At 36.8% G+C, this 13,679-nt stretch overlaps 1 protein-coding gene across 2 annotated transcripts; it reads right to left on the bottom strand.

Moving 5' to 3' along the window:
• Positions 1–4,728: 4,728 nt before the first annotated feature.
• LOC135076941 (mannose-6-phosphate isomerase) lies at positions 4,729–10,780 on the bottom strand. 2 transcript variants are annotated; one of them, XM_063971460.1, is made up of 8 exons: positions 10,641–10,780; positions 10,416–10,487; positions 10,015–10,338; positions 9,529–9,670; positions 9,149–9,322; positions 8,817–8,984; positions 7,038–7,240; positions 4,729–6,324 (listed from the first exon to the last, which is right to left on the bottom strand). In XM_063971460.1, the coding sequence occupies exons 3-8, from the start codon at positions 10,330–10,332 to the stop codon at positions 6,115–6,117; spliced, it is 1,215 nt and encodes a 404-aa protein (XP_063827530.1). In that variant the 5' UTR covers positions 10,333–10,338; positions 10,416–10,487; positions 10,641–10,780; the 3' UTR covers positions 4,729–6,114. The 2 variants fall into 2 exon arrangements, with proteins under 2 accessions (XP_063827530.1, XP_063827529.1); XM_063971459.1 differs by lacking the exon at positions 10,416–10,487 and having other exon boundaries at positions 4,731–6,324.
• Between the last annotated feature and the right edge of the window lie 2,899 nt (positions 10,781–13,679).

Genomic DNA, 13,679 nt, shown 5'->3' on the forward strand with positions numbered 1-13,679 from the left:
CTATTAAAAAAAGAAAATTAGCCGAACGTGCTTACAGAGCATTTTCCTCTTCAGAAAACCTAGAAACTTTGTCTGAACTTATAAACAGCACCCGTAAGTTATTTAAACAAAAAAAATGGGAAGGATGGAAATCATTCTGCACTTCGATATCACCAGACATTTCCCCATCTGAGGTATGGAAAAATATTCGGAGATTTAGATCTTGTTTCCGAGAGAGCAATCCCCCGTTCATAGATAAATCAATTGCTGATTGCTTTCTAGATAAATTAGCGCCTCCTTCTGTGCCTCCTATAGATATAGTACATCATGAATTAATCTATCCTATTTGCACTGAAAACCTTACAGATTTAAATGCTCCATTTACTTTTTCTGAATTAAAAGGCATTTTGTCGTATGTGAAAGATTCGGCTCCTGGTATTGACGGTATTCCTTATTCTTTTTTCATTAATTTAAGTGATTCTTGTCTTTTGTATTTTCTTTCAATAATTAATTCCATTATGATTAACGGTAACATGCCTCCGTCATGGAAATCTCAAGAGGTAATTCCAATCCTCAAACCGAACTCTCCTGTAGGTAACTCCTCTTCGTATCGGCCTATTGCTTTATCATCTGTTCTTCTCAAAATTGCAGAGCATTTAGTTAAAAATAGATTAGAATGGTATTTAGAAAACAAAGGTATATTAGCTACCAGTCAATTTGGTTTTAGAAAAGGGAAGAGTACTATGGATAGTTTAGGAATTTTTACTACAGATATTCGCCTAGCCTTTACTAATAACCAATGCCTCCTTGCTGCCTTTCTTGATATCACAGCCGCTTACGATGGTGTTAATTTATCTATACTTAAAAATAAACTGGTAAAGCTACAAGTACCGATTACCCTAATCAATTTCATTATTAGTATGTTATCAGAAAGATCTATTAACGTTACTACTCAAGATTCAACAGTTTTGACCCGAGTTCTTTGGAGGGGATTACCTCAGGGGTCTGTTTTAAGCCCATTGTTGTATAACGTATATACGTACGACCTTGAATCTGTTTTTAGTAACAAAATTAATATTCTACAGTACGCTGATGACCTTCTTTTGTATGTTTCTGGTTATTCAGTAAGCGAATTATGTCATTGCTTAACTTCAGCTTTAGGTTCCCTTAAAAACTGGTTAGATAATAACTGTCTTTCATTATCGGTCCCCAAAAGTTCTGTGGTACTTTTTAGTAGAATGCGGATGCCACCTCCTATTTTTGTTTACTATGATAATATCACTATCCAGGCTTGTAAGGAGGCAAAATTTTTAGGTATAATATTAGATGACAAACTATCAGGGGTTCCTCATTGTTATTATGTCACGGCCAAATGTGAGCGTCTATTAAATATTTTGCGCTGCCTCTCAGGGGTCTGGTGGGGTGCTCACCCTTCCTCGCTAAAACTTCTCTATAACGCTATAATACGTAGTGTTCTTGATTATGGAGCTTACTTCTTGGAACCTTGCAATCTAGTCGGTCTGAAAAAAATGGACAGCATCCAATCAAAGGCTCTTCGTATTATTTCTAGTACAATGAAATCTAGCCCCATTAATTCTTTACAGATTGAATGCACTGATCCTCCTCTTAGATTGCGCCGTCAATTCTTATCTGACAAATTTTTATTTAGAGTTTTACAATATTCAAATCATCCTCTATTTTTAAAATTACAACTTTTATCTGATTCTATTGGGACATCTCCTTACTGGGCTCATAAAAACCTTCCCTGTCTAGTTTTAAGTTACCGTAAATTTATATCTTTTCAAGCTCCGACTTACAGAACTCCAAAATTTCCCATATTTTCTGCTAGTTTTGAGTCTTTAATTTTTTCTCCTGAAATAATATATGATTTAGATATCCCAAAAAATTCACTTGACGCTAAATATAAATTTAACTTAATTATTGAAGATAATTGGGCTGATTGGCATCATATTTATAGCGATGCATCTAAACACTCCAACGATGGTGTGGTCGGAGTAGGGCTTTTCCATCATCAGTATGGTATTCATGAAAAGGTCAGATTACCTCCTGAAACATCAGTTTTTACCGGGGAGTGCTGTGGAATTTATAAAGCCATAGAATATGTCCAAATTATGAAACTGAAAAAAACAGTAATTTTTGTAGATTCTAAGAGCGCTTTACAAGCCTTAGAAAAATTTCCCTTTAAATGCAATACTCAATATCCAATCGTAATCCAATGCAGGGAATTGCTTCATAAATGTTCTACTTTGGGGTTCAAAATTATCTTCGCCTGGATTCCGAGTCATAGCCATATTTTCGGTAACGAAAAAGCAGATAAATTTGCGAATGAAGCTGTTGTGAATGGTGATATGATCAGTTATAAAAATTATTGCCATGACCTTTTGTCCCTCCCTAAGTCCTACTTGCGTGAATCATGGGAATTGGATTGGGCGCACAGTAGTGCAACCAAAGGAAAATGGTATAAGTTCATTCAACCTACCATTCCTATAAAACCATGGTTTTTTAAAATGAAACTGGGAAAGGTTTCTACCTCTAATATTATCCGTATGAGAATTGGCCATGCTTGTATACCTACGCATCTTTTTAGACTTAAAATCGTGAATTCTGATTTGTGTGAGTGTGGCACTGGCACAGGTGATTTAAATCATCTGTTTTTCACTTGTCCATTACATGACCGATCCTCTTTCCTCGAATCCCTTATATCTTTAAAAGTACCATTTCCTACTTCCATAGCCTGCCTCTTAAACATGCATGATAATATTGATATTTATAATACCTTATCTGTATATATGAATAATAATAACATTAAAATTTAATTTGTTATGTAATTTAATTTTTATTTTTCCAGATTATTTATCATTTTGTTCTCTCCTTTACTTTCCTGATCCTTTGAAACCTTTTTTTTTTCCGTTTTCCATTTTTACTTTCCTATACGTTTCCCAACCTTTACCTTACTTCGTCGTGGCTGACGCACAAGCCGTGCATGCCATCATAGGGAAAAAAAAAAAAAAAAAAAAAAACTTAGTGTTTGCAAATGCAGTCGGAAGAATCAAATAAATATTACCAACTAAAAGAACTAGTCATTGATGCTTCCGACTGCATTTGTGAACACTAAGTTGTCTTGTTTCTATCTTTTATTTTATTGTATTTATAATATGTAATTTAATTTTTCTGTTCATTTTTACGCAGTTGCGTTTTTTGTTTTGTCAATCATATTTTTATTATTCGAATCTTTGATACAAATAGTATAAAAGAGGAGATAGAGCGAAACCAAGGTTCTAAATAATTTGTAAGAGACAACTCTATTGAGAAAAGTCAGCTGTCTGATGCTGAAGACGGCGGACGGTAACGTCAACAAAAGCCGAGGTTCTGGGTGAGATCGAAAAGATTTATGGACAGCTATATACCACCAAACCTGTTAATAGCTCAGCAACAGACGCAAGAGCTAGGAAGCCTATACGAGATTAGGAAGGCTCTCAAACAGCTAAAGAACAACAAGGCACAAGGTTATGACGGAATAACCTCGGAGCTTCTAGACGCAGGTGGAACACCGAAACTCAGAGACTTAACTCCGTCTTACTCCAGGGCACAACGCCAGAGGCATGGGATAGTCGATAGAAGCGTGGTGGTGCTCTCTTGTACTATGAGAAGGCCTTTGATTCGATCGAGACTTAAGCAGTGCTGCAGTCTCTCCGACTATCGGTATATCGAGGTACTGAAATGCCTGTACAGAAACGCTATCATGTCGGTCCGAGAACAGGAGCAAAGCATGAGGATGATACCTCTGTAGCGAGGCGTGAGGTAGGGAGATGTTATATCTCCGAAACCGTTGACCACTGCATTGGAAGACGCTTTCAAGCTCCTTGAATGGAAAGGATTCGGCATAACCTTTCAATGGCGAATACATCACTCAGCTTCGGTTTGCTGACGATATTGTGGTCATAGCAGAATCGCTTGAAGACCTCGGCACAATGCTCGAAGACCTTGATCGAGTCTCTCAACAGTCAGGCCTTCGGATGAACATGGACAAAACGAACCTATGTCCAAGTGTCCAACGTCCATGTTTCGGTTGGAGCTTGATTCTCGAGACTGTTGACAAGTATGTCTCCCTGTGACAAACGATTCGGCTAGGTAGATCAAATTTCGAGAAAAAGGTAAATCGTCGAATCCAACTCGGCTGGGCAGCGTTCGGGAAACTATACAACATCTTTTCGTCCAAAATACCTCAGTGCCTAAAGACGAAATTCTTCAATCAGTGTGTGTTACCTCTATCAGTGATGACATACGGCTACCCAAATATAGTCGCTGACATAGCCCGACGGATTAGCAAGCTGAATCTCTCAGGTATCTGCCCATTATTGCCACAATAATGGGCAGATACCTGGTACGCTGAAATGATGGCTGATGGGGCAGCAAGGTTCTAGAGTGGAGGCCACGAACCAAAAAGCGCAGCGTGGGACGTCCATCCACAAAGGTGGACCGAAGACCTCATACAGGTAGCGGGAGAAGGCGCTGGATACAGGCCGCTGCCAACCAGTCATTGTGGAAGTCATTGGGGGAGGCCTATGGCTGAAATGATGATGATGTTGAGAATTTTATAACTGTTTTAAAAACTATATTGTTAAATAGTTAAAATATAGTTCCTAAAGCAATAAAACCAGCAATAAAACATCGATAATTTAAGTACATTTTATTTTTTTGAAAGTATTCGAATATTCGAATAATATTCGAATATCACTGAAAAAATATTCGAATATTCGAAATAGAAAACTATCGAATATTTGCAATCCCTAATCACAGATCTCTTAGGAACCCCAAGTAAATTCTTTTTAATTCCAATTACTTGGGATCTCTTCTTTTTTTTGACAATGACTTGGTTTTGGGAACCACGATTTCGCCAATGTCACGTGTGCTTAATGATGACGATGATAAATGTGAATTAATGAACTAAAAGACAACATTCGTTATTCACACATTGCATATTATAGCCTGATAGGCCTCAAGATGGCTTCCCGATGCGGGTGTGAGAGTCAGCTGGCGACTGGCCTTTAGGAACAACTACTCCAGGTCTTGCTGGAATGGGCTCTGTGTCGCAGATCTCTTAGGAACCCCAAGTAAATTCTTTCTAATTCCAATTACTTGGCATCTCTTCTTTTTATTGACAATGACTTGGTTTTGGGAACCACGATTTCGCCAATGTCACGTGTGCTTAATGATGACGATGATAAATGTGAATTAATGAACTAAAAGACAACATTCGTTATTCACACATTGCATATAGCCTGATAGGCTTCAAGATGGCTTCCCGGTGCAGGTGTGAGAAACAGCTGGCGACTGGCCTTTAGGAATACCACTACACCCGGTCTTGTTGGTATGAGCTCTGTATCACAGATCTCTTAGGAACCCCAATAAAATTCTTATTTAATTCCAATTTTTTTGACAATGACTTGGTTTTGGGAACCACGATTTTGCCAATGTCATGTTTGTATGATGACGATGATGAAGGTGAAGTAGAATACATTTTTGCTATTCACACGTTGCATATAGCGGCTATATTATAGCCTGATAGGCCTCAAGATGGCTTCCCGGTGCAGGTGTGAGAGACAGCTGACGACTGGCTTTTAGGAACACAACTACTCCAGGTCTTGCTATTATGGGCTCTGTGTCACAGATCTCTTAGGAACCCCAAGTAAATTCTTTTGAATTCCAATTACTTGGGATCTCTTCTTTTTTATGGCGATGACTTGATTTTGGGAACCACGATTTCGCCAATGTCATGTATGTATGATGAAGTTGAGGAAGTAAAATATATTTTTGCTATTCACACGTTCCATATAGCCTGATAGGTCTCAAGATGGCTTCCCGGTGCGGGTGTGAGAGTCAGCTGGCGACTGGCCTTTAGGAACAACTACTCCAGGTCTTGCTATTATGGGCTCTGTGTCACAGATCTCTTAGGAACCCCAAGTAAATTCTTTCTAATTCCAATTACTTGGGATCTCTTCTTTTTTTTTACTATGACTTGGTTTTGGGAATCACGATTTTGCCAATGTCACGTGTGCTTAATTATGACGATGATAAATGTGAATTAATGAACTAAAAGACAACATTCGCTATTCACACATTGCATATAGCCTGATAGGCCTCAAGATGGCTTCCCGGTGCTGGTGTGAGAGTCAGCTGTCGACTGGCCTTTAGGAACACAACTACTCCAGGTCTTGCTATTATGGGCTCTGTGTCGCAGATCTCTCCGGAACCAGACGTGACGATGATGAGGCTGGGGCTGGGACGGATGATGGTGTTGTAGGGCTCGTCGTCACCGTTTACCTGTGATAATATAATATGTATTAACAATTTTGTTTTGGAGTAGAATGAGATTCTGATGTTGGAAACAGGTACAAAAGTTTTTTTAAAGGTTAATTCTCTGATATAAATTGATGATGATGATCTATGAATATATTCAGTCTACAAAAGAACAGAAATAATAAAGATTTTTATTTACCCATATTTCAAGTTATAACAGAAATATCATTCCTTATTTAGATGTTTGTTATAATACTCTTATTATAACAAGCATCCTACTTTAAACCATGAACCCCCAATTTGTTTCCAATATTTTGTAACAATACAAAATTTCACGCCCTAATATTTTTTAGCGCCTTACAAATAGGTCGAATATCGACCGCCTCTGTGGTCTAGTGGTAAGACCACCTGCTTCAGACGCAGAGGTCCCGGGTTCGATTCCAAGTGGGGGCAGATTTTTCTGTTCGGTTTGGTTGGTGGTAGGGCTTGTTCTAAGTCCGCCTGGCTAGCTACCACCATCTTACCTAAGTCTGTCGCCATAACAACAATGTTAACAGCATTGTTGTATTCCGACAGAGGTAAGATAGCCAGTTCCTCCGTGGTTGAGGATTCCGGGTGAAGCTCGCTTCCACCTTGGGCCTGATCATCACTTACCATCAGGTGAGATAAAAAAAAAAAAAGGTAAAGGCAAATCATTCTGCAGCGATATTTCCTGTAAAAAATCATAATTTCCCTACCTTAATTTTCGCAACAGCAAAGTCAGGCACAGGCGGTCGCCAGATACAGCAGTTCTCATCTTCCAACTTCGGGTTGAAGAGCAGTTCATCTTTGGTGTAGCTGCCGTAGTCCAGCATGGCGACTAGAGTGGGCACGTCGATGTGTTTGGGCGTGAGACCCGCTCGGACTACGTTGTCTGAACACGCCATGCACTCTACGCAGTCTGTAGACACATTTAACAAAGCTAAAGTCTTTATTAAATTTCGATAACGCTTCATCATCATTCAGGACGTCCACTGCTGAACATAGGCCTCCCTTAATGATTTCCGTAATAGTCGGTTGGTAGCGGCCTGCATCCAGCACCTTCATAAATAACACTTATCTTATGAATGTAAAAAATAAAAATAACCTTTTGGACCCTACCAGAGTCCACTAAAATATAAATAGTTTGAGAACCAAAAAAAACGCATTTAAGAACTCAAAGCAGTATTTTTCCCTATGCTTTTTCCTTATGTTGGATAAATTATTTTATTGCTGTCAAAGAATGAATGCAAGAAAATGTGGTTTTCCAAAGTTGTACTTGCATATTTTCCTCTTCAATGTGACTATTGATTGTATATTATGTATGTTTAAATTACTTGAGACTCTTGCAAGTGAATAATAAATGCAAAGGAAACAATGATAAATTCCTGTCAATTCATGGGATTTGATTAAATTATTTTCTGTCATTCAATCAGATATTCAGATGTTTCTATTGGCTCCGTGCACGATTACAGCGCCAACTAGCGTCCACAACTTTGTGGGCTCTGTCACATTGACATTTAGGTCGTATATTTGTGAAAAAATATCGAAATGAAAAAATAACAAATATTTTCAACTAATAAATTGTTGTGATACCACGATTTGGGTGGAAAAAAGGTTTTGAAATCATTTTGGTCATTCAAATCAAATGAGGTAAGTCCAAAAAGTGTGTTTAATTTTGATTGTGTCAGGGTTTGTTTACTTCATTTATAGTTGTAGTTTTACAGTAAAACAAAAAGAAAAAGCTACTTTAACGGTTTCATTATATAACAGTAAATATATTTAAATGTTTCTGTATCGCTAGTAATAAATTAAATATCGTTTTCAGATCGAAATGAGTATCGTTTTGAAGACCGGGTTTGTGAGAGTTACAATATCAAATTCCAACCACAAACCGTATTTAAAGGAAAGTTGTTGGTATTGGCTGGACAAGTCCGAGATGTAGAAGAATTAAGAACAAAACAAGGGCAGAGTTCAATAATTCACGCTCTCATCATAAGGCAAACATCTGTGCACAACAACTACTGTGACTCATTTTTGTACTACCACGTTGTATAGTTTAGTTATTTCCAAATTGTAAACGGCTATTAAAACAGCCCTATCGAAATACAGTCCACTCTTTTATTTAAGTTCCCAGTAGGACCCTTTTCATGCGATTAATTAATGATATTAAAATGTATTATGTAGAATCGCTTTGCCATTGACAGATACATCTGATGACAGAGCTAACATTATTTCTACTTTTGACCACCATGAGCGCTGCGATAGATTATGTCCCCCCCACCTAGTACTTCGCACCCAGCGAATAGTTTATGCTGAATTTTGCACCTTCTTATTTTAACTGTGACTTTAACCATAAACCGGTGTTTTTTGTATGTTTGACAGACTTTTGACGTTTGTTTAAGTTAAGGGAAGATGGTGCAACCCAGCCTTAGAATAAAATACTGCAATTATAATTGTTTGTATACCTATTACAAATAAATAAATAAATAAATTACCTCCACTAATATACGCATGTGGCAAGTTAGGCTTGAGGAAGATGGCCTGGCCAGGCCGGAGCTCTAAATAGTTCATGAAGTATGGAGCCCAGCAGCCAACATCACCAGGGAAGTCACTGTGCAGTCTTTGGACAAGCTGGTAGAGAAGTGATAACTGTACTGATGCATCTGGAAAGAATATTGAATAACCTTGTAATGGTAAGAAATAAAAAGACAACAGGAAAATAATGTTTAAAATATGCATTGCCTTTTTAAATTATTTTTCCTTTTTTGTACATTATAATATTTCTACAAGTGTTAATAAAGTGATGGAATATTTTAATATTATTTACCTTCTTTCTCCATTCTTGTCAGGAATTTGCTCAAACTTGATGCAATAGTATCTTTACTGGCAGTCATGAGGGAATGGAAGACCTGTTTGAGTATGTTTTGGTCTCCATGGTCTTCTTGGGCTAAGAGGGCACTGACACTGTCCGCTGAAAGTATCTCAGTCAGCTCTGGTAGTTCTGCAATATAAAAAGTAAAAAGATATTTAGTTCCATTCAATCAGATCTTGTTGGTTTCATTAAATACAAGGTGTGCCTGTATGGATTTAAAAAGATATGCATCGGTTCTGAAAGTTATAATAGGGAAGGGCTATTAATAAACTTACAGTTTATTCTCTCTCATCATTTTTATAGTTTTTTTTATATTAAGTCTGTTCATAACTTACTTGTCAAAAAGATCTTAATTTCAGACAAAGGTCTGAATCCACAGAGAGCCTCAAATGGTGTTAACGCTATAGCAAGCTCTGGCTTATGATTTGGGTCCTTATACATGTCCGGGAAACTTTTGTGAAGTTCTTCAGCATGTTCCTATAAAGACAAACAGATAAATTATTGAACATGAGTTGACTAAGATACAACATAGTTGATAACACTATCATTATTGCATGTGGGCTTTGCATTACCACACAGTCATAGGCAGTAAATTAGAATTATTTCTTGTGATAAGAAATTATAAATATCTTCATATTGGATCAGTCTCAGGATAAATAGTGGCATTAATTGACAATATTTTGGTATTGCATCATAAATTAAATTGGTTCTATGCTTAGGTTCCATGATGATACATAAAAAATATTTCCTAAATTGTTTGCCGATTCACATTTTGCTATTGACTATGATTTGAAATATTGAATTTAAATTAAATTGAGAACCTTTTTAGGATGAGCTTGTATAGACAATGCCTTTCTTATTGACAGGATCTTGAGGAGAAACGGCACAGAAACACCAAATTTGTTTTTGACCACTGGGCCAATAGCATCCAGGTTATCTTTGATGTAATCTCCGAGCAGCACATTCCTGTCTATTATTAGTGCGGGTCCGTTGGGATGTGTCCCCATCCATAACTCAGCGTAAGGTTTTGAAGCGTCAATAGAGACTTTGCTATCGGCACTAGAGAGTAGCTTGGCCACCATACTGTCAGATCCCAATTTCCCCCAGTCGTAATTCTGCACTGTGCATTGTAACTCCATGTTAGCCTGCAAAATTCATTAGTTACACTCTATAGTTAACAATAAAACAACCTTAGCTTTAATTTAGTAACCCATACACTTACCGGCGTGTAGTACTTGTAGTATAATTTATTTTATTTGAGCGATTTTAATTTATAACCACTTAGAGGTGGAACCTTGAAGAATTGTTACAGTCAATTCAGAATTTGAGCCATCTTTAATGATCAATTTACGAAGACTACAATATTATTTTTAAAAAGAGAGTAGAAGTAAGAACTCGAGTTATTTTATAAAATCTAACTTTTGAAAGAAATTGTAAAGTACTTTACCTTTTTAATAAAAATATTTGCTTAATTAAAACAGCAGTATTCAGCAATAATGACCACAATCGTTAGACAAACGACAAACGTTTACAAAAACAAAATCACTTTAAATAATTTTTAATCAAGAGCAAGATAAAACGTCACTGCCAGGCCAGCTGCAATCTGTCAATGTCAAAGTTTTTAGTGATGTAGAGACAACCAAACAATTGAACAATTAATCGCTCGCACGTGATGATTTGTACGAAAGCCCTAGAGAAATTCTAAGTATGCCATAGTAGGCAACAACATTGCATTGATATAATAAAGCCAGGTCTCCGGAGCGTGTTTTGTCCTACACTATCAACAAAAACATGTTCACAACTAATACACATTTTTGTTTGCACCAATAAATGTTTTTGCTCTCCTTGCCCAGTGGAAAACATGTACGTAGTACGTAGTGCTGGAGACCCGGGCCAGCTTACGATAATCACTTCATTTCAGCCACAGAACGTCCGCTGCTGAGCTGAACATAGGCCTCCCCCAATAACTTCCACACATCTGCATCGCACGGTTGGTTAACTACCTTTATGAGGTCGTCGCCGCGTCGGCGGAAATTCGGAAGGCGAAATATATCTCAGCGAATACGAATATTAAGAATGACTGCCTGACACAAGCATGTATTTACTTAATCCAAGTTAAAATCAATAATTATGTTACGACGATTAAACATTTCGTAATCGATAAATTTTAAATCGATTAGTACTAACATCACTATGACTGGCCATTTTGACGGTAGTGACCTTACTTTGTGGCGGGAGCTTTCGAAAGAGTGAACCGTATCTCAGTACGTTTTAAACCTTAGAGATAGAGAAAAACGTTTTAACCTCATGTTGCCCCTTAATCACTTGTATACTTAATTCCATGTATGCGTGTTTGTCTTGTTGGTTGTCCTAATAAATAAAATAAAATAGTTAGGTAATTAAGATTGTTTTATTGGACGGAATCGGACGAAAGATTTTTCTTCTCACCATTTTTTTTTTAAATCTGTCGTTGTATTATACTGAAAAGTTTCTAAAGTAGTTGTATTATACTGAAAAGTTTCTAAAGACATAAGACATCATGGTACTAAGTAAGTACCTACCTTCCTATTTAATGTGACAAGGTCCGCTAGCAAAATAAGAAATTGTAAAAGCGTTTGAGGTTGTTTTTTTAAATACATATTGAAGCAACAATAGTAATAAGTAGCCCAGCGGTTTTGCCGTCACTGCTATAATTTTTAGTATGTATTAGAAATTAGATAACTGGAAAATATATTGATTTCGACGTGTAATAAGTAAAATAAAATGCAGTATTTTAATAAACATTAAACTATTTATTTTTATTATGTTCATATTTTAAAATTTCTTTTCTTAGATTGCCTAAAGTTTCCCTCTGTGGCGACTTTTTCGACAACATGACAGAATCTTCAGCCTTATCATTTTTCAGGTTATTAAACTTCGATTTACTTTCGACCATGGCTACACCCTTGGTCAACTTTGGGGGAATAGAAAATCCTGAGAGTCCTCTGTTTATTATTTCAACATTCAGCCCTTCTTCAGTATCGCACAAATTAGAATCTGCTCTTAAGTTTACATCAGATTCAAATCCGAAGCTTTGTCTTGTATTCTTGCTGGATAGAGGACTGTATTTGAATTCCAATTCTTTGAGGTCTAGATAAGGATACTTTTTCATTATCACGAGCTGCTCGTATTGACGTAGATCTTCTTCACTGAGTCTGTTCGTGTCGTCTCTCTTTGGATCTTTGGCGTGGGACTTCCCAAAATCTTGCGCGGTATTTTTAATTCTTTTTAGAACGTCTTCTAAGTCATTTGCCATTTTCTTTGTACGGTCAACGATGCTTGCGGAATGTAAAAAGTCATCCCAATGGTGGGTATCTGAAAATAGAAAGTAGGTAGGTACACCTTTTTAGGCCTAGATCTCATTTCAGTCGAAGTCAGGACAATAACATTACTTATCCGAATTAATTAGAATACATAGTTAGAAGACTCAAGCTAACGCTTCGCTAAATGCTTGTAAAAGTAAAGGAATTTTCAGGGAGGCTTATGAAAACTGCAGCAGGTAAAGAATAGAAATGTTACAGGATCTTACTGTTTGCATATTCCGAACTAGTTGAGGACAACTTTAAACTTTCCCTATGAAGTGGAAACGTATAGTTCAAGGCAAAACACAACAGCATACAGATAGTTGTTAGAACAGCCGCATTTTTTTGCATTTTATTAGCAAAACTCTTCAGCATTACGCACAATTTTGTCAAAAACATCAAACTGACTTGAGCCAATGCAAGCTAGCCATAGACTTGCAGCACAACTGAATAAACATCTAAAAAGTTTTTACCTATCCATTAATTAAGTATAGCCTGACCGGGAACATAAAAACCCTGGCATAGAGGCGCATCAATTGCATTTGATAGTGCAACACTGAGTACAGTCGTACCTGTGTTAAATTAATAGGCTAACTTTATGTATCAGGATTCAGGATTATGGGCTAATTTAATATTTTAACGAAAACATATTATTATAGGTTAGGTTAAATGAAACCATCAATCGAGCTAGTAGGATTTATTTTATTATTCATCAATAATCAAATTCAGAACTTGAATATTCAACTGCAATGTCTGCTCATGAACGCTTCAAACTCGGTACTTCTTTCCCAATTCCATAAAATTCAACACTTAGAAAGTGACAAAATACTTTAAAATAGGTAGTTGAAACAAACCACAGCTAATTTTCATAGTGGACTGTACTATACGATAAACATGTCAGTCAATTTGACAACCTTTGTTGGAAACATTATTCAATGAAAATATTGTCCGAACCCTTGGTATTTCTCTTCGACAAATACTTTAACACATAGTGAACCACTTTTCTTTCACGACTATAAAAAGATTTCAGCAATTTCATTCACAAAATCAATTGCGCACATTTAAAATAAAGTTTGTTTACACTTTGACAGCAATAGACTGACATGCAATGTGACATGTCAATGAAGTTTTTAGTTATTGTTGCC

The sequence above is a fragment of the Ostrinia nubilalis genome, chromosome 12 (assembly GCF_963855985.1).
Source record: "Ostrinia nubilalis chromosome 12, ilOstNubi1.1, whole genome shotgun sequence".
Taxonomy (NCBI): Eukaryota; Metazoa; Arthropoda; class Insecta; order Lepidoptera; family Crambidae; genus Ostrinia; species Ostrinia nubilalis.

Excerpts from the sequence above, each read along its gene's own strand:
- LOC135076941 (XM_063971460.1), bottom strand. The coding sequence starts at position 10,332 with ATGGAGTTACAATGCACAGTGCAGAATTACGACTGGGGGAAATTGGGA. Across the intron at positions 9,323-9,528 it reads AATTAAGATCTTTTTGACAA|AACTACCAGAGCTGACTGAG; the intron begins GTAAGTTATGAA and ends TTTATATTGCAG. Across the intron at positions 8,985-9,148 it reads GACAAGAATGGAGAAAGAAG|ATGCATCAGTACAGTTATCA; the intron begins GTAAATAATATT and ends TATTCTTTCCAG.